The 22,348-nt window shown below is 31.6% G+C and overlaps 1 protein-coding gene and 2 long non-coding RNA genes across 9 annotated transcripts in view; all 3 read left to right on the top strand.

Moving 5' to 3' along the window:
• Window positions 1-22,348, top strand: part of LOC127698389 (MAP/microtubule affinity-regulating kinase 3-like) — a 53,515-nt gene that overhangs the window by 6,515 nt on the left and 24,652 nt on the right. For all 7 annotated transcript variants that reach the window (XM_052201836.1, XM_052201839.1, XM_052201840.1 and 4 more), the window contains exons 3-7: window positions 14,589-14,642; window positions 17,030-17,078; window positions 18,886-18,951; window positions 20,085-20,155; window positions 22,147-22,203. In XM_052201836.1, coding sequence (XP_052057796.1) covers window positions 14,589-14,642; window positions 17,030-17,078; window positions 18,886-18,951; window positions 20,085-20,155; window positions 22,147-22,203 — 297 coding nt within the window. The remainder of the gene's footprint in view (window positions 1-14,588; window positions 14,643-17,029; window positions 17,079-18,885; window positions 18,952-20,084; window positions 20,156-22,146; window positions 22,204-22,348) is intronic.
• On the top strand, window positions 342-2,705 carry LOC127698441 (uncharacterized). Its single transcript, XR_007980840.1, has 2 exons — window positions 342-1,342; window positions 1,614-2,705. It is a non-coding gene; the product is annotated as an uncharacterized LOC127698441 (long non-coding RNA).
• On the top strand, window positions 3,858-10,976 carry LOC127698435 (uncharacterized). Its single transcript, XR_007980835.1, has 2 exons — window positions 3,858-4,029; window positions 10,171-10,976. It is a non-coding gene; the product is annotated as an uncharacterized LOC127698435 (long non-coding RNA).

The raw sequence follows: 22,348 nt of genomic DNA, 5'->3' as shown, positions 1-22,348 counted from the left end.
GCAAAAAACAAGCATTTTTCTAGTTTCATGACAATAACTTGTGTGTAAGTGTTTGGATATTTCTGAAATTGTACTACAAGGTTCAATATCACAAAGGGAAAGCTGGAATTGAGTTTGGGGGTAATTGCCCGAAACGTTTAGGAATTGGGGGCCAAAAAGGGGCCAAAAATAAGCATTTTTCTAGTTTCCAGACAATAACTTGTGTTCAAGTGTATGGATCTCTCTGAAATTGTACTGCAAGGTACCATACCACAAAGGGAAGGCTGGGATTGAGTTTGGGGGTGATGAATCATAAGGGGGTTCAAAAAATTTGGGGGGGGGGGGGATTCTTTTTTTTTTCTTTTAAAATTTTCCATTTTTAGTTGGTTATTTCTGATTAATATTTAAAAGCAAATAATAATGATATGGTAGGAGATACACACCAAACAGGATGTGTAAATTATTATATAATAAGTATTGTGCAATAGCAAGAAATTTTCAATTGCACAGTATTGCACAATTGCAAGAAATCTTCAATTGCACAGTATTGCACAATAGCAAGAAATCTTCAATTGCACAGTATTGCGCAATAGCAAGAAATATCCAATAGCACAATATTGCGCAATAGCAAGAAATTGTCAATTGTACAGTATTGCACAATAGCAAGAAATATTCAATTGCACAGTATTGTGCAAAAGAAGATACTTCGTATAAATTGCTTATTTCTTGATCAATTTCAATGGGGTTTTATTCTTGAATTCTTGGGGTTCTTTAATCCGTGTATTAAGTTTTTGGATTTTGGGCCCCGTTTTTAAATTGGTCCACATTGAGGTCCAAAGGGTCCAAAATTTAACTTTGTTTGATTTCATCAAAAATTGAATTATTGGGGTTCTTTGATATGCCGAATCTAACCGTGTATTTAGATTCTTAATTTTTGGTTCCGTTTTCAAATTGGTCTACATTAAGGTCAAAAGGGTCCAAAATTAAACTTAGTTTGATTTTAACAAAAATTGAATTTTTAGGGTTCTTTGATATGCTGAATCTAAACATGTATTTAGATTTTTGATTATGGGCCCAGTTTTCAAGTTGGTCCAAATCGGGGTCCAAAATTAAACTTTGTTTGATTTCAACAAAAATTGAATATATGGGGTTCTTTGATATGCTGAATCTATCCATGTATTTAGATTTTTGATTTTTGGGCCCCATTATCAACTTTGTCCACATTGAGGTCAAAAGGGTCCAAAATTAAACTTTGTTTGATTTCATCAAAAATTGAATTCTTGGGGTTCTTTGATATGCTGAATCTAACCATGTATTTAGATTTTTTATTTGTGGACCTGCTATCAAATTGGTTCATATTGAGGTCAAAAGGGTCCAAAATTAAACTTTGTTTGATTTCATCAAAAATTGAATTATTGGGGTTCTTTGATATGCTGAATCTAACCATGTATTTAGATTTTTGATTTTTGGGCCCCGTTATCAACTTTGTCCACATTGAGGTCAAAAGGGTCCAAAATTAAACTTTGTTTGATTTCATCAAAAATTGAATTCTTGGGGTTCTTTGATATGCTGAATCTAACCATGTATTTAGATTTTTTATTTGTGGACCCGCTATCAAATTGGTTCATATTGAGGTCAAAAGGGTCCAAAATTAAACTTTGTTTGATTTCATCAAAAATTGAATTATTGGGGTTCTTTGATATGCCAAATCTAACCGTGTATTTAGATTTTTAATTTTGGGTCCTGTTTTTTAAATTGGTCTACATTAAGGTCCAAAGGGTCCAAAATTAAACTTAGTTTGATTTTAACAAAAATTGAATTTTTGGGGTTCTTTGATATGCTGAATCTAAACATGTGTTTAGATTTTTGATTATGGGACCAGTTTTCAAGTTGGTCCAAGTTGGGGTCCAAAATTAAACTTTGTTTGATTTCAACAAAAATTGAATATATGGGGTTCTTTGATATGCTTGAATCTAAACATGTTTTTAGATTTTAGATTTTTGGCCCAGTTTTCAAGTTGGTCCAAATTGGGGTCCAAAATTAAACTTTGTTTGATTTCAACAAAAATTGAATATATGGGGTTCTTTGATATGCTGAATCTTACCATGTATTTAGATTTTTTATTTTGTGGGCCCGCTATCAAATTGGTTCATATTGAGGTCAAAAGGGTCCAAAATTAAACTTTGTTTGATTTCATCAAAAATTGAATTATTGGGGTTCTTTGATATGCCAAATCTAACCGTGTTTTTAGATTTTTAATTTTGGGTCCCGTTTTTTAAATTGGTCTACATTAAGGTCCAAAGGGTCCAAAATTAAACTTAGTTTGATTTTAACAAAAATTGAATTCTTGGGGTACTTTGATATGCTGAATCTAAACATGTGTTTAGATTTTTGATTATGGGACCAGTTTTCAAGTTTGTCCAAGTTGGGGTCCAAAATTAAACTTTGTTTGATTTCAACAAAAATTGAATATATGGGTTCTTTGATATGCTGAATCTAGCCATGTATTTTGATTTTGGACATTGGACCATAATAGGTAAATTAAAAAAATTGAAGTTCTTAGACCACATTCTTTCTGTGTCAGAAACCTATGCTGTGTCAAATATTTAATCACAATCCAAATTCAGAGCTGTATCAAGCTTGAATGTTGTGTCCATACTTGCCCCAACTGTTCAGGGTTCGACCTCTGCGGTCGTATCAAGCTGCGCCCAGCGAAGCATTTTATTTTTATATTGAATTCTAATAAATTTCTATTGTAAGGAAACACATCATGAGTTGTAATCTGCATGTATAATTGAGGTTTACTGCTAACTTTGACAAATATCTTGTCGCATTAGTTACTGAAAGTCCGATGTCAAATATTTCATGCATTTCAACAAAAACAAAATATTATAAATTTCTAAACAAACGCTGCAAGATGTTTCAGATATGTTAAGCCTTTACAAATACATTTAATTCTAAACTGGTTAATTCTAATGATAAAATTTTAAGAATATACTGCTTAGGACCCAGCATTATGATAGTTCTTTAAATGCATCGATATATTTAAAATTAAGCCATTTTTTCCCAAAACAAGTCCGTCAGACATCAGAGCAATCTCGGACTAGGTTGAAGGTTGTTTTAAACTTTTGAATTTATTCAAAAGGTGTACATGTAATCGGTGTTATAACCTGATACATGCTATATGAAGAGGCCATCACGTGCGTATAATTATCCACCTCTCTTAGTGTTTAAAACATTTTCTATAAATATGTTAAATTACATTTTATGATATTTTACGATAGAGAAAACCATAAATATTTGTGTTACACTCGATTAAAGTTTTCAATCTTTAACTTAAAATTTGAGTTATCCGGCACCATCCGGCACACTACACGCGCATCACATTATTTTCTGCAAACAGTCTACTTCAGAGTCATGTAATTTTCATAACCGGATATTTCCCGATTTCCTAGTTCCAGTGATAAAAACATATCAAACAAAACTAAAAATAATATTACCTTCTTTCCGAATACAGTTAACTTTCTTTTGTCATTCTGTTAAATATGGACCGATTTTTTAGATTGTTTCAGCTGTAGTCTTTAATTATTGAACAGAAACAGGTGTCGTTATTCATGTAGCGATTCGCAATTAGCCACGGGAGTTTCCGTGTTAATTTACATTGGTAGGTAGATAAGACCTTCGATAACAGATCACGTGATAAGATCAGTTTCTATAAACTATACAGGCGAAGGCGGCATCGCAGATACCCCACAAAGGAGTTATCACGTACTTGAAAAACTGAGTCGGAACCTTTTATTTTCCTTAAGAAATCAGTGGGATGCGAATGTGCTAATTTTTCGTTGGAGTTCCTGTCAATATAATACTTCCATGATCTAACCATGTATTTTTGATTTTTGGGCCCCGTTATCAAATTGGTCCACATTGAGGTAAAAAGGGTCCAAACTTAAACTTTGTTTGATTTCATCAAAAATTGAATTCTTTGGATTCTTTAATTTGATATGCTGAATCTAACAATGTATTTAGATTTTGGATATTGGACCATAATAGGTAAATTAACAAATTTTAAGTTCTTAGACCACATTCATTCTGTGTCAGAAACCTATGCTGTGTCAAATATTTAATCACAATTCAAATTCAGAGCTATATCAAGCTTGAATGTTGTGTCAATACTTGCCCCAACTGTTCAGGGTTCGACCTCTGCGGTCGTATCAAGCTGCGCCCAGCGGAACATTTTCTTGTGTTTTGGTCTGTTTTTCTTAAACTATAACCAATAGGTCAACTATATTTGTACATAAATGTAGTATGGAATGATTGTATGGTGTATATGTCTGTCTGGCAGGTATCATCTGACCTTGCAGGGCTCGACATTACCTTTGTCCCATTGTCCGGGACAAGTGGACACAGGCGTCGGGCAAGTAGATTCACCATACTACTTGTCCGATGGGGCAAGTGAAAAATCGATGTCAGATGTAAAATATATCAAATTCAAGACTTATTAATTCCAAAAAAATTGAATGATTGTTTTATTGATCATACAAAATGAATTAAATATCCATTGATTGAACGTATTTGAACATGCTGGCAGCCATTGACCAGGGGAATATAAGTAAGTGGGAAGGAAACCAATGTTAATTCTTCTTCATAGTATAAGCCTCCTTGAATTGGGAGCACCTCCATATGGAGTTTTACCTTAAATTTAAAAGCTCGAATTAAAGTATGTTTCATTTGATTTTGTTTTTATGCATGACATTACATTAAAAGAGGTTTTATTCAATAAGATCTATATATTATCAAAATAATAGGTTAAGATGTAAAAATTAAATAAAATCTAAATAGGCAGATTTTCTCAGTGAAATTTTGTTTGACTTCATGATCAAGTATCAATGTATATAAAGATCAAAATAAAATTTATAATAGCTTGTTTTGCCGCCATCAATAAATTAAAAAGATTTAATTATATACAAAGTGGCCAGGTATATTTACATCTTTGGTTTAACCTTACCACTACTAGAAGAATGAATAGGTCCATATAGGAGAACCTAGTGATTTGGGAAGTGATGATGATTTAATGATCGACACATGATAGTGACATTCAGTCAGAGAACTCAGTCTTGCAAATAATCTTTCAGTCTTAAATAATAAAATGAATTTTGAGGTGGTATTCTTTAATCATTGTTAATTACTGAGTAACAAACAAATTCATATAACATAACAAAATGCTCCCTTCATTAGGTACAATCAAAGCTCAAGTGTTATAAGGGCATATCATCAATATGTAAGATTTTCAATTATGAATTCGGACAGGTTGATTTTCTTGCAACTTGTCCGAAGGGACAAGTTAAAAAAAATGATATTGTAGAGGCCTGCCTTGACCTCATTTTCATGGTTCATTGGTCAATGTTAAGTTTTCATAGTTAAGTTTGTTTCTTAGATACGATAAGCAATAGGTCAACTATATTTAATGCATAGATTGATTGTATAAGCAATAGGTCAACTATATTTGGTGTATTGATGATTTTAAGGTGTACATGTATTTCCAGTTTGGTTTATCTGACCTTGACCTCATTTCTTGGATCACGTGAAGTTTATGTGATACTTTTAGTAAAGCTTTATATTTAGGACTATCAACATAAAATCAATGGTCAGTAAAGAAGGCGAGACATTTCAGTGTGTGCACTCTTGATTATTTTGGGTACAGTTTTCAAGTAGGTCCAAATCAGGGTCCAAAATTAATTTTTTTTTTATTTCAACAAAAATTGAATTATTGGAGTTCTTTGATATGCCAAATCTACATTTACCTGGTAATTAGATTTGGATTTTGGTCCTGTTATCAAATTGGTACTCATTGAGGTCCAAAGGGTCCAAAATTTAACTTGTGTTTGATTTCATCAAAAACGAAATTCTTGGGGTCTTTGATATGCTGAATCTTACCATGTATTTAGACTTTGGATATTGGACCATTATAGGTACATGTAAATATCCAATTTCAAATTTTTAAGTTCTTAGACCACATTCATTCTGCGTCAGAAACCTATGCTGTGTCAAATTTTTAATCACAATCCAAATTCAGAGCTGTACATGTATCAAGCTTGATTGTTGTGTCCATACGTGCCCAAACAATCCAGGGTTCGACTTCTGCTGTCCTATCAAGCTGCACCCTAGGAGCATATATTAAATTTTAATATATTGAAACTAATGGCAAAATGGAGGTTAAGTATGATATTGTCGATTTTTACTTTTACCGTTCAGGGGTTATGGTCCTTGATCTATTGGAAAATAGACAATTTTTGTAGGTTCTGTGCAATTACTTATGAACTACTTGACCAATGCTTTTAAAATTTAATATGTTGTTACTGTTGAAAGAAGGGTGGTCAATTTGGTTAATTGTTGATTTTCACTTCTGCTGATCCGTGACTAATGGTTCTTGATAGATTGAAAAATGGCACTTTACATGTATGTTGTTTCTGTGCAATAAATTATGAACCGTTCAATCAATGAACGTTTTGATATGCGGTTCCTGAAGTCAGAATAGTGGTCAAATTTTGTATTGACAATTTTTCTTTTTGCCGTTTAGGAGTTATGGTCCTTGATAGATTGAAAAAAGGCATAGAATGTGACGGGTGAATAAAACCTTTCAAAATACAGAAAAAACCCAGTTTTCTGTCAATTTGACGGATGATTCCTTTTGCCTTTGAATCATGTCTCAAGAAGGTACAATGTACAATGGATCTATCTGATTGATTTAATAATATGCACCTGTAACTCCCTTTATTCATAATTTGAGGCTTTTACACACATACTATTGGTACAAGTAATGGGACTCTAATCTGTTCTTGCATATCTTTAGAATATTTGATATAGGGTCCAGGTGGGTGAATTTGAACACTCAACAGGATTTCAGGTTACTTTTCATCATTTAAAGATATACCAGAATGTACAACGTGTACATTGTATATGAAGTTTAACACAGTTTACATATTTCATGGATGATGAACAAATATGATAGTTTGTGTAAATCTGACCTAGATAGTGTATTTAAATTCAAGAATGTTGTCCTTCTAGTACATTATTAATTGTTCTTATTTTATCCTGAGGAAAAGTTTCAGATTGAAATAAATTGTATTTTGGCAGTAATGCACAAATGAATGCATGTACAAATTGGAAGAACACCACCATAATGTCCTTGAGAAAAATGTAATTTATTTTGTACTTTACAGTCTCTCACAATATCTCATCCCAACTCTTACTTTATTGGCATTTCATCTGTCAACTCCTTTTAGGAATTATTGCCCTTCAATGATGATTCTACCTATTTTTGGCCAGGTTGAACTTGGCCGGATGCATTAGGACCCAAAACGGGCATCTAGTATCACACCTTATAATTGGCTATCACTAGGACATATGCAATACATGTAGGTAACACAGATAAAAATTTGCTGCACAGGTTAGCAAAATCCATTGTATTGTAAAGGCAATCTCAAACCTAGACAAAAAATGTGTTTTATCCCATTACCAAAACAGTTGTTTTTAATATCAATTAGGAACACAGGTCCTATTGTATCTGCAAAAAGATAGCCAGTAATAAGGTGTCTGACTTGTGGGGGAAAATTCATACCTTTTTTGTGTAATCAACTCCTCTTAAAGTTTTCAACCTAGATCCCTGAAACTTCCTAGAAAGATTGCATATTGAAATTGTTCACTTTCTATTATGGAATACTAGTAGATGAGGATTTTTTTCTCTCATTTTCCATACTTACATGTAGGAACTAAGTCATTCACTCATTGTTCAGCAAAATTTGCACAACAGCAAAGTGTATTGCTCAAAAGCAAAAATTTGAATATAAATTCAAATCATATAACCAATTCTAAGTTCTTTGAATACAGTTCTTCTGTGTCAGAAGCCTTTTATGTGTCCAATATTTAATTACAATCCAAATTCAGACCTGTATCAATCACGAATATTGCGTCCATTTTTACCCCAACTGTTCAGGGTTTGACCTCTGCGGTCGTATCCAGCTGCGCTCTGCGAAGCAATTTATTTTCACCTTACTGTAACTCTGATACTGGTTAAATCATGAGCCCAGTAAATTTGATTTCACTGTCAATTGTATTTTTTCACTATACAATATAAATATAAGAAGATGTGGTATGATTGCCAATGAGACAACTTTCCAAATGACATAGAAATCAGTTAATCTACAGGATGATGACTGTAGCAAAATGGAAGTAATTAAAAGGGAAATTCCAATTATAATAAGGTTGTTTTAAGTCAGAGTTCTCGAAAAGGGGTGGTCTGAAGGTTTTGACCATCAAAATTTTCCAAAGATCTGACACAATTTTGGTATTTTGCAATAGGATCAATAGTGAGGAACACTAGATTTTTTTTCGATGACTACCAGGAAAAAAAGATTTTGAGAACTCTGTTTAGTAATATTTGGGGAATTGAAGTGGCAGATTAGAGATAAATATACATGTACAATTGAAAAAATTATTTACAATTCAAAGCTGTGACATGAATCATTCTGCTATAACATCTCTGAAATAAAAAGAGAACAACAAATTCGCCATATTTTTATAGCCCCACAACGATATTGTCTGGGCTATATAGTTTTACCCTTATCCGTCATTCAGCAACGAACAGTTATAGGGACTCTTTTCTAAACATATTGAGCTGATTTGTAGTACATGAGTCTACTATGATGAGTTACAGATTGAGTTTACTTTTGGTATTGCTCCACTGATTTGTGCACATTGTTGGCGTCCGGCGTCGTTGTCGTCCAAAGACACATCGGTTTTCACACAATAACTTTAGTTTTAGTGAATGGATCTCTTTGAAATTTTACCATAAGGTTCAGTACCACAAAAGGAAGGTTGGGATTGATTTTGGGGGTTATGGTACCAACAGTTAAGGAATAAGGGGCCAAAAATAAGCATTTTTGTAACTTCCAGACAATAACTTGTGTGTTAGTGTATGGATCTCTCTGACATTGTACCACAAGGTTCCATATATAATCACAAAGGGAATGCTGGGATTGATTTTGGGGGTAATTGCCTCAAAATTTTAGGAATTAGGGGCCAAAAAAGGGGCTAAAAACAAGCATTTTTCTAGTTTCATGACAATAACTTGTATGTAAGTGTATAGATCTTTCTGAAATTGTACTACAAAGTTCCATATCACAAAGGGAAAGCTGGAATTGAGTTTGGGGGTAATTGCCCTAAACGTTTAGGAATAAAGGGCCAAAAATCAGCATTTTTGTCGAGCCTGCGACTTTTGTCGCAGAAAGCTCGACATAGGGATAGTGATCTGGTGGCAGCGTTAGCTAACTTCTTTAAAGCTTTATATTTTAGAAGCTAGAAGACCTGGATGCTTCATACTTTGTATATAGATGCCTTATGTTACGAAGTTTCCGTCTGTCATATGTCCATTGTCCTTGACCTCATTTTCATGGTTCAGTAAAATTGAGAATGGAATATTTTTTGTAATGTTAATTTCTTTCTTATTATGAGTAATAGGATAACTATATTTGGTATGGGCATACCTTGCAAGGTCCTCATGCCCGTCAGACAATTTTCATTTGACCTCTACCTCATTTCATGGATCAGTGAACAAGGTTAAGTTTAGTGGTCAAGTCCATATATCAGATACTATAAACAGTAGGTCTACTATATTTGGTATATGGAATGATTGTAAGGTATACATGTCCAACTGGTAGGTGTCATCTGACCTTGACCTCATTTTCATGAATTTGTAATTGCCTCAAAATTTTAGGAATTAGGGGCCAAAAAGGGGCAAAAAAACAGCATTTTTCTAGATTCAGGACAATAACTTGTGTGTAAGTGTATGGATCTTTATGAAATTGTACTAAAAAGTTCCATATCACAAAGGGAAAGCTGGGTTTGAGTTTGGGGGTAATTGCTGTAAACGTTTAGGAATTTGGGGCCAAAAAACAAGCATTTTTCCAGTTTCCAGACAATAACTTGTGTTCAAGTGTATGGATCTCTCTGAAATTGTACTGCAAGGTACCATACAACAAAGGGAAGGCTGGGATTGAGTTTCGGGGTGATGAATCATAAGGGGGTTCAAAAAATTTGGGGGAGGGATTTTTTTTTTCTTTAAAATTTTCCATTTTAGATTGGTTATTTCTGATTTATATATAAAAGCAAATAATAATGATATGGTTTGAATAGGTAAATTAAAAAAATTTAAGTTCTTAGACCACATTCATTCTGTGTCAGAAACCTATGCTGTGTCAAATATTTGATCACAATCCAAATTCAGTGCTGTATCAAGCTTGAATGTTGTGTCCATACTTGCCCCAACTGTTCAGGGTTCGACCTCTGCGGTCGTATCTAGCTGCGCCCAGCAGAGCATTTTATTGATTTATATATAAAAGCAAATAATAATGATATGGTTTGATTTCATCAAAAATTGAAATATTGGGGTTCTTAGATATGCTGAATCTAACCGTGTATTTAGATTCTTAATTTTTGGTCCCGTTTTCAAATTGGTCTACATTAAGGTCCAAAGGGTCCAAAATTAAACTTAGTTTGATTTTAACAAAGATTGAATTCTTGGGGTTCTTTGATATGCTGAATCTAACTGTGTATGTATTTAGATTTTGGATATTGGACCATAATAGGTAAATTAAAATTTGTTAAGTTCTTAGACCACATTCATTCTGTGTCAGAAACCTATGCTGTGTCAAATATTTAATCACAATCCAAATTCAGAGCTGTATCAAGCTTGAATGTTGTGTCCATACTTGCTCCAACTGTTCAGGGTTCGACCTCTGCGGTCGTATCAAGCTGCGCCCAGCGGAGCATTTTATTTCTATTGTTCAGACCTATATGACATGACTGTCGAACCATTTGTCTGACAGAAACTCAAACAGTTTGGCACAAACTGTTATGGAATTGTTATATGAAATTTTTTCCACTTTCCATCCTTGCCTACTCACACATGACTTTTTAAAATTAATTTTGCAGGTTTTTTTTTTAAAATAGTACATGTACCAAATTTTGTTTTCAATTCAATTCAACACAAATATTCTTGTTGTAGTGAATCGGTTTTATGTCAAAAAATATCAGGGGAACAATACAGATACAGGCTCCTTTGAGCCTTTAGTTTTTCTGTAATGAGGAAAACATGGGAGTTCAAACATTTTGGGACAAAAATACTGACATGTAAAGAACAATACCCATCTTTCCCCACAGAGCTACAAAGCTCTTTGATGGTAATAACAGTATACTTCCTAGTTATGCCTATGATGAATTTTAACGACAATATAAAACATAACTGTTCAGCACTCTCACCTGCAAATAAGGAATATAACAAGGGTAAAAAATTTAAGAATTCCTGTTAGTGATGTCAGGGTTGTGGAGCTGCCCTGATGAATTTAGAATACTATAACTAGGCTCTAATGGTCCCTTATTTTGTGGTTCCATTGCACAAGGATGGAAACGTCACAAAAACAATGAGTAGACAGTAACTGCTTTGATAGGATATGGTTATCTAAACTTTGAAATCATGTCATCTTCGTATACACATGTATGTACTTTGACAGAAATTTATTAAATTATAAGTTAAATAGTTTTTTTATGACATTTTTCATGTTTTAAATATGTTGCTTTCTGCAATAAAGTATTCATTCATTCATTTCGTACAATTGATAGACAAGAAGTGATTGTGTGTTGGACTGGGATAGCATGATTGTAATTGGTCAAGTCATAGCAGGTCCCACACACATACTAATTCATGGCCTTTTATATCTTTAAACCCCTCAGTAATTGTTTAAACAGAAGATTTGTATCTCACCTTTTCTTTTGTATATTAGAAGAACAACTTGTTTTATTTATATGGACTAATCGCCTGACAGAGGTTGTATTTAATAGTCCTATTTGTGTTGTACTGAGTACTTGAAAACAAATTGTATCCAGTCAGAGATCAAATATTACCTTTGCTAAAGTTACAGATGCAAATTCATTGCCATGAAAATTAGCTAAGGAGAACTTAGATAACTTAGATAATTGGGATTTTGATTTATTATTCAATCTCTTTCTGTATTTGTAAAGATTACCATAGCTATATTTGGCAATACCTTTTGGAATGTTGGGTACTGAATGCTCTTCAATTTTGAACTTGTTTTGGCCTTTTAAATGTTTTGATTCAGCATCACTGGTGAGTCTTTTCTAGAAGAACCACGTCTGGTGTACTAAACTATAAATAAGAAGATGTGGTATGAGTGCCAATGAGACAACTATCCATCCAAGTCACAATGTGTAAAAAGTAAACAATTATAGGTCAAAGTACGGCCTTCAACACGGAGACTTGGCTCACACGGAACAGCAAGCAATGTAATGATTATATAAGAAAGTTTATATAATGTTCATAGCTAAATGATATTTTTTTCTTTGGACAGAAGTGTACTATTGAAAGATGATTATCTAAAAGCCTAAATATAGCTAGCATATATATACCAACAGATTTATTTTTTAATGATTTTAATACAAAAAAAATCACAGCATTGTCATGGAAGTTTTTACAAACGTATGATTATTTCATTTACTTGTATATTTTTGTGTATACAGAAATGAGAAATTTGCAATTCAGACATTCTGATGTTGAGATCTCAGAAAACATGTTTAACCCCGCCACATTTTTGCACCTGTCCCAAGTCAGGAGCCTCTGGCCTTTGTTAGTCTCGTATGTTTTTTAATTTTAGTTCATTTATATGTTTTGGAGTTAAGTGTGATGTCCATTTTCACTGAACTAGTACACATTTTTGTATAGGGGCCAGCTGAAGTCCACCTACAGGTGCAGGATTTTCTCGCTGTGTTGAAGACCTATTGGTGGCCTTAGACTGTTTTCTGCTCTTTGGTCGGGTTGTTGTCTCTTTGACACATTCCCCATTTCCATTCTAAATTTTATTGACCTAAGTATAATTATTACTCTTGAACTACAAATTAGGTTTCAACCTCTGCCCCAAATATCCTGTTATTTAATCTACCAGCACAATTGCTGTCCATACTTGCAGTGGATATCTGTTTGATACCTATTTCAGTTACATGTAGGTTCCATCAACCTAAGGCAGTTTGTTGTTATGTTCTGCAGATTTCTGATTTCAGAAGCAGTTTGAATTCAAATTCAAAGTTTAAAGATTTCAAATATCTTAAAAAATTGCAATTTTAGAAGTATGAGCTGTCTTCTTGGCCTACACAGTAGAGAGGTCTTGATTTTCTGAAAACCGCCTTAAGTCATGGGGAAAAGGACTAATTAATGTATTAAGCTTCTGTTCAAATACTCTGGTTGTTTATACAGGCTATTGCAAATTTCACCAATAAGCATACCTGGGTCCTGTGAGTGAAGAATTTGCTGAAAATTAATGTTCTTTTTATAGTAAGCCAAACTTTTGGGCATGATCATGCCCTGCAACCTCCATCTCCTCCAAACTGTGTCGTGATTTTCAATGTTAGCTAGCTTTATAGTATCAGAAGGCATCGGGGAGGTATACATGCATGTACATGTAGTTCTTATAAATTGCATATAATTTTCATATTTTTGCCCTAAAAAAACTTAGCATTTCCTCATGGCAAGATGTAAGTCATATTTAGAATTATAAATAATAGTGGCATAAGGTTGGTCTTTGAAATCAATGAAACAAGTGATGAAATGGTATACACTTATTTATTGACAAGTTTTTAATTTTAACATATATGTACATGGTTGAGCTGTCAAAATGGACAAGAGTTTTATGAGATCAATCAAATACTTGTAATGACTAATGCTTTCCTGTGTGTTGTCAGTGATAAAGTTATAAATAGATAACAAATTCAGGATATATTTGCACTTCCTGTGATTGAAGGCTAAATAATTGAGAGCTTACCTTAGTTATAGCATCTGTTGTAAAAGGAAAATAAACAAACACTTGTAGAAGATGGAAGCATTTTTTTTTCTTTAAATTTTCTTATGCATGAAAAATTATTAATTAAATTAATGCACCAAGGCTTTAGATAAGGGTTACTGATGGCTGCAAACTAAGCATGGTACATTTATGTTTTACAAATTTGTTGAAAAAAATGAGGATATGATCTGTAACAATTTTGTATATATGATCTAAATGATAAGCTTCAGGTCTCATAAACTAAGAAATGGAGGCCATATTTTAATTACAGTCTTCCAAGTTTTCATCTTGTTTGCGCTTCTGGCTCCTGGTAAAAATTAATATTAAATACAAGTTATACAATTTTATATCATCAGAGTACAACAAGGATTTACCAATGAACAACTTAATTAAACTGATAATTATATTTATTCAGAAATATTTTGAACCAATTAGTGTCTCCGTGGAAGGATTTTGGTCTGCCTGATTTAAGCTTTAAGAGAAGCATTTTGTTTCCATTGTTGCTTTTTTTTTTATTTTGCATAATAAATTGTATCATGGTATTATTTAGTGTGTAATATGTGCTAGTAATATGGACAATTTTACACTTTAATTTTAACATCAGAAAATTCTTATTTCCAGAGTATTATGCTAGTTTTCCAGAAATTTGAGAAAATTATGAGGATGAAATATCAGTTGTTTAACTCTTATCTTCTTTATCTACAGGTTGCTATAAAGATAATTGATAAAACTCAGTTGAACCCATCAAGTTTACAGAAGGTAAATATTTTACAGTTGTTTAGATGTTAGTACTCTCTGTAGATGTAATCTACTATTACACAAGCACATTTGTAAAAGATGACTATATGCATGTATTTACATGTACCTGTATATTTAACCCAATGTCAAAAATTTCAAGAAATCCAAAAGACCTTAGGAAAAATGAAATATATTCAAAATTTCAATGCTTTCTATTTTATAATATTATTTGGAAATTTGCCTTTGTCCTTCATATTAATTATAAGGTGAAATTTTTTTTCTGAATGGTAGAAATAATTGGCATCTTACCACTCCAACAAACAAAGTTATGAGATATAATACATTGTATGCTAGAAATTAAGACTAATAAAAGTTGTGTAATTATTATTGGAAGAGCATAGGTACTATTACACATGGTTTTGATAATGGAAGATATATATTTTTATTTATATATATTTCATGTGAATACTGCACTTTTCCATAACTCTCCATTTGATAAAGAAAAGAATTTTTTTCTCTTGCATTTTGTATAAATTCATATAGACATTCTATTAGCTTATGTCACTTGTAACAGATGTGATTTGAAATTGATCATACAAAGAATGAGAAATATTTTAACTATTGTTTTGTTATATTTAGCATGTAAGCATATTTTTGAAGTGACAGTACTGGAAAGTAAATAATATGTATTAGAAATCAAGTTGGTTTATCGGTTAAATTTTAGCCTGTCCAGTTCTGTTCAACTTAGTTTTTTCAAGATACAAAAGGGAGTTCAGGAAAAAAAGTTTTTATTTTTAAATCTAGAATTTTTACGAAGAATGATGTTCAACAGGAAAAAGCAATTTCAACTAAAAGTTGACTTATAAATACATGTAAAAGGAGTCAGTCTGTTCATCAGAAAGTTTAAAAAATGAAAAAAACAATTATAAATTTAAAACAGCAATGTAAATTTTATTTTCATATACATGTTAATCATTCAACATGTATTTCTAATATAATTGATGTTTCGAGATGAATCATATTATTCATATACATGTGCAATGGTTTTGTTAGCCCAATTTGGAAGGGTTTTGCACCTTTGATGCCCTCAGCAGTGTTTATAACCTTAAATCCAAATACCCTCTTATCACATCACTATTATTGATAACACTTGCTAGGTGTTGGGTGCTAAATACAAATAATTTAAAGAAGATAACAAATTTTACCTAAGTTCAAATTTGTGAAATTGTCAAAAATATGCACTTGATAGGCAACTCCTGTAAAGATTTTCTCCTTGGTCAAGACTTAATTCTATTTTTGAAACAACCAATGAAAAAACTTATTCTCATAATACACATTTCTGAAAAAACCAAGATAAAAGATTATTGAAAGTTTTTGGAGTTGAGAACATAATGGAACTAGAATTTAAGATAAACTAGGATGACAGTTTGTCAATCATTGAACCTGTTTAAGTTTATAGTCAAGATGGAAATGCAGTAGCATTTTTTTTTTAATATTGTTTAACTGAATTCAACATCACCAGAGTCTTCAGAATTGTTCCCCCTTTGGACACAAGGATATCCACAGCCACCATTTCCTGGTGAAAAGCCACATCCACAATTTTTCCCTGGTGACAAGCCACCTGCTGAAGAAGAGTTTGGTGACAAATATATACCTGAACTAAGAATGTGAAACTACGGAAATTTGACAGAAGTCCACTCAAAGCTTTAAGTTTTATTATAAATATTTGTTATAAATAACTGTTTTTTATTTAAAACTCCATCACTAGTTATTTCACTTGATCAAGATCACTGCTATACACAATGAAAAAAATGTTTGCAGGTTACAACTAGAATTTTAAAATCTGTTTTAGACTATGGTGCTCTTTTATGGAAGGAAAAATATTATCAGTTTTTTAAGATCAAATCTTCGTTTTCAGGGTCAAAATTTGCATTATATGTAAATAATGGATCTTTTTTGAAACTATGGTTATTAAAGGATTGCCTCCTTTTCATGTTACATGATTTATTTATTTATTTACTAAAGGCCTCACTGTGACTTTGAGATGAAGAACAGCAAGAAAATGCTGTTCCTTATACTGATTATGTGTCATGGATGGATAACCCATATCCTTTCTTTTCTATAAAGTGCTGATTTCAGTTAAACATGTTTTTGATGTGTGCCCTGCTTCCAGAAACTTATGTTATCAATCAAATTATTATATATATATATGTTGTTTGTGCTGTATTTAGACCCCTCTTCCAAGAAATTTGTTTTTGCATGCACACGTATAAAAATTGCAGTTTTTATCCAACGCAATCATAGGTTTGAATGTTGTTTTCAATTTAGACTTATTTTACATATACGAAGTTATTGTGTATACATTTACCTGCATACAAATTAAGTCATTTTTTTCCCTCCTATTTTAGCTATTTCGTGAAGTCAGAATCATGAAGATGTTGGATCACCCGAATATAGGTAGGTGCTGATTTAAAAAAAAACCAAATTCATATTTATTTGATGACTCATTATGGCTTTAAAATACCAATTTTTGTTTTGTGTGTTTGCAAGAAGAATGATAAGTTCCCCTAGAAACACTGTCACTGTATGAAAATTACTTAAGAGGAAGAAATTTTTTTAATGTAAATTTTCAAAAATAATGAATAGGTGATCACTGCCAATTTGCTAACAAATGTCCTGTGTCATTACTGCATGATATTCTAAAATATTAATATCTAATCTTGCTTTAAATTATGAATTTCTTTCAAAAGATCTCAATTAGGTTTGAATTTATAAAATAGACCCTGCTCCTCTTTAGTACAGTGCATATTATTTATTTCAAGTGACATATATTCTTTTTAAATTAAGATTTGTAGAAGGATTAATATCTTTCAACTCAATGGACATAATCATGATATATTTAATTCTTTTTTTCAGGTATTCCTTCCTTGTTAGAAATATATGAAATTAAAGTTCAGATTAAGTGATAATATGTAGTATTTTGTATATGTTTATAGATAACAGTGACTTATCCTTGTATCTTTTAAAAAACGTCCAGATATCATTGCAATAGTGTTCTTATTTTCATTGATAAATAGGAGTCAAAGTTATGGTTCTGCTAACATAAACTTTATTAACACTTCATTTAAATATTAATTGAAGATTTCCAATTAAAGTTTTTTTACTTTCAAAGAGAAGTTGCAATTTTGTAACAGTAAGTTGTAGTGGATGCTATTTTTTTAGTCCCCTACCGACGAAGTCAAAGGGGACTTTAGGTTTGCACTCCGTCCGTCTTTCCATCCGTCAGTCAGGCAAATCAGCTTTCCACACTTTTTTTCTTCGTTCTTGAAGATATTGATTTGATATTTGGTATATAGTTTTATCATGACAAGTTATAGATCAAGTTTCGAATTTTGTTCTGGTCTGATGATTGAGTCCAGCGTTATGGACCATAACTCTGGACCATATCTAATGTTAGAGTACTATGTTAAACCATATTTCTGTACAAAGGGAGATAACTCATTTTTTAAAAGACATTCTTTTGTTAAATTATTTGAAGAATTTTTTTGACAGGTTTGTTTGTTATTTAGTATAAACGAATTTTCTGAATGCTATATATATCCAAAAAAATTATGAAGAGAAATCCTTTAATTAGATAATAATCTATTTTTATTAATGTACATATTTCAATACATTACATTGTGTAGATAAAAGTTGTTGACATTTTATAGATAAGTTACAAATCTATATTAGTTTGTGACAAATGAAAGAAAAAAATATTTGGAACTATTAATTATATCTGATTATAATTTGAAATAGATATACACTGTATTACATCATATCTAATTCTAGAGAACTATTAATCATATCTAAGTGTAGATACCCTCACACTTTTTCAATGGAAAATCCAACAAACTATGGTACATTGTTTTTTTTCATCATGCTTAAAAGATATTGATTGATAATTGGTATATAGTTTTATGATGACAAGTTACAGATCAAGTTCAAATTTTTGTTTCTGTCTAATAATTTTGTGCAGAGTTATGGTCCTGTGACTTGAAAAATTCACTCATATAATCAGTTTTCAACACTGTTTTTAGTCATGCTTGAAGATATTGACATGATATTTACTTTTTGTCTACACCATGACAAGTTATAGAACAAGTTAGCATTTTGTTTCAGTATAATGAATTTTTACCTGGTAGGGGACTATGTATTGCCATGCAATACTCTCAGAATGCTTGTTATTTATGAGATTTTAAATATATAATTTTCTACATTTCAGTAAAATTATTTGAAGTGATACAAACAGAGAAGACATTATATTTAGTTATGGAGTATGCAAGTGGGGGTAAGTGTTACAACACTGTTTTATATCATATACTAAGCAAAGATATGTCTTTCGAAGATGAATGACTTTTAAAAAAAAGGGGATAAAACAAACATTTTCCAATGCTTTTCCAATGTACTCAGACTGATAACATCAGCCAAGCGGACATCTAGTGGTCTGACTATTATGGGCCACCAACCTGGGTGTCATACATCTGAAGTATATGATAAACACATTCATACATTAGCTGTCATACATGGCATTTTCCAAATTGGCCCTGTTATCATCCTTTGACCAAAAATGGACCCTGTACTAGCACCTCAAGTGATAAGCAGGCAGATATGAAATTGGCCATGTATTACTCTGTATTTATTGTACAGATCTAAGTAGAAAAATGGGATCATGGATTTTGATGCAGCTATGTGATAGCTTTTCAAGTATTATTTTAGCATATTCATCAGGAAGAGTACAGGCCCTTTGTTCAGCTTAATTTTTCAAAGGGTTGTGTATGTACAGCTCTAACTCCTGTTTTATACCTTTAAGTATTAGTATAAACACTGAAAGAATGGTAGCAGGGTTGAAAGTAAACTTGGCACAAAGAAAAGAAAATGTAAATACTTGTTAATCTATAATATGATGATTTCATGTCTGATGGATTGTAAATTTGAGAAGTTTTTACAAATTCATTATTTCTGTTGAAAAGGGGAGAAAATTGTAATAGAAGTAACTGTTCATTAAATAAATCTATAGACAATATATATATCTTGTTACTCATATTAATTCAAGTTAACATTGATATTCAAATTTATTTAAAATGTTTGATTTGTGGTCTTACATTGTTATAGAATTACATCTATGTGCATAGATACACTTATTAGTAAGAACAAGAAGAAATTAATACAAGTAAATTATACCAATGAATAAATAATGCAAATGACATTAAAGAAGCTTATTGTCCAATATATTAAAGAATTCTTTTTCTAATAGGCTTATCTGATAACTTCTGTAAAGTTTGACCGGCTTGTTGTTTTAATTTATAGTATAGGTTAATAGTTTGGTTTTAATATCATGAATACTCAATTTTTTAGGGGAGGTATAATTTATAGTATAGGTTAATAGTTTGGTTTTGATATCATAAATACTGAATTTTTTAGGGGAAGTATTTGACTACTTAGTAGCACATGGAAGAATGAAAGAGAAAGAAGCACGGTCCAAATTTAGACAAGTAAGAATTGATTATTGATTTTATTGATAGACAGTGCCAGGAATATTACTTCATCAGTTATGAATTTAATAAGTAAACAGCTGTTATGTAGACATGTTTTGCTGACTAAAGGTTAATTATTTATACAGAACAGATGAAGGTATTATCAGTATAAAATTGATTGTCTTTAAGAAAGTTATTCCTGAAGGTGTCCATACCATAAAAAAAAACTATGGTAATGTTAAAGAATATTTTGACTGTTAAACATACCTTTAGAGCTAATTTCCTAATGATATGACAATATAGATTGACTTTTAACTTGAGAATCTTAAATGGTGTTTCCCAAGTTTGCAGAGGAATTCCCAAAGTGAATGGTAGTCATGTAACAAAGCTTTCATTTACATCCTGGTCTTATAAGCAGTCATGTGATCAATTTCTTGGGGAATCCTGAAGATCAGTATAAAGTCAAAGACAGTATAAATTAGAATGTTAATTTCCAGTATACTGTGATGATAATTAAAGAAATGGAAGAAAAACCTTATATAATCAGACAATATATCTTCATTAAATTTGTTTGCAGACATTAATTATTTTGTGTCGTATAATAAGAGATTTGTATGTGGAAGTAAAAAAAAGTTGGGTCATTTATTATATTTATTAAAAATCATTGTTGATTTCATCACTGGAATAAAGATTGAACATGTTCTGTTTTGTCCTTTTTATGACTTGAAAGATAAGCCAAATCCTTGACCTTGAATATAGAACTGGATAAGTTTTGTATGCAAATCAATTAGACTGAACAAGTAGATGTGATAATATTTGATGAAGATAAACCATTATATGTGATGGTATTGATTTTGAATGTAACTTGCATAGGAGAATAGTTTCCTCTTCATGATCCAGGGAAGGCCATGTTTATAGCTAGTGACATCCAATTAATTGACATTAATACTGGCTCAACTTGTGGAACACTTCACCGTCATTGAGATATTTATATAGGGATGGAAGCATTGATTTACCATAAAGTATAACTAGAATGAAATTACAAAGAGATTAAATAAAACATAAAACAGTCAACATGTGTTGCTTTATCTATTGAATTATGAAATTCAGATTTTGTGAAAGTCATATTTGCTGTTGATATCAATTTTTGGCATGTCATCTTTAGGGTTTCTACAGATGCAATGCTTCATGAAAATTAAATCAAACAAAAAAGTATAAATGAGAATTTCCTTACAGGTTGATTGGATTAAAGAAAACAAGAGTTGGTTGAAAACTTGAGCATACATTTCATTAATAACAGTTCAGTCTTCCTTTAAAATATAAATATTTAAATTTAGTAATGATGATATGATGAGTTTAAAAACAAATCCACACCATTGCAAAATGCACAAAAACTAGCAATCCAATTTTATATACATGTAGATAATTGCCATACTTATTATAGATCATTATGCTATGGATTTTATCAATGTTTAATAATTGATGAAATGTTCTATAAGGATTCTGGGGTTGTCAGGTGATGAACTATTGTTAGATAATGTTTAATCTTTAGATGGAATAATTGGTTTTTACATCCATAGTTTTCACACAGAAAAGCAGAGGGCTTCTATAAATTTTACTGATCAGGCCAAAACAAAACATTTTTGTGTTTAGGGTTTCCCCACTCACTATAATTTTATTCCTCAAAATGCTTAACTTGGTGAACTTTTGGTAGTGAATCCTGACAAAATGTAAGGTCTTTCCCATATACTCAATAGTTGAAAGAAATTAAGTAAAAAAAAAAAATCCTTCAACCTTCTACATGTTCTGAAGGAGGAAATTTTAAAACACACAAATTGTTCTGTGACCTCATTGCCTTTTTCTAGTTTCAGGTAGTCTGTATGATATAAAAAATGTCACAGTATTTTTGTTTGACTGTATTTGAGAGGTGTATTATTACTTAATATAATACAATCTTGAAAGAATTAAAACCAATACAGATTTAATGCTGCATTTTTTTTTAATTTCAGATTGTTTCTGCAGTTCAGTATTGTCATCAAAAACATATAGTTCACAGAGATTTAAAGGTATGCATATGAATGGTATTCCCAACTTGATGCTTGGCTCCTAACATGCTACAGGCACACAAAGCATGACCGTTTTAAACAAAACCTTGACTTGATTGAATGTCAATGAAAGAGGTGACATCATCGATACCTGTAAAAAGATAAT

The sequence above is a fragment of the Mytilus californianus genome, unplaced genomic scaffold, assembly GCF_021869535.1.
Source record: "Mytilus californianus isolate M0D057914Y unplaced genomic scaffold, xbMytCali1.0.p SCAF_4, whole genome shotgun sequence".
NCBI lineage: Eukaryota > Metazoa > Mollusca > Bivalvia > Mytilida > Mytilidae > Mytilus > Mytilus californianus.
This window is presented reverse-complemented; position numbering and strand designations above follow the sequence as displayed.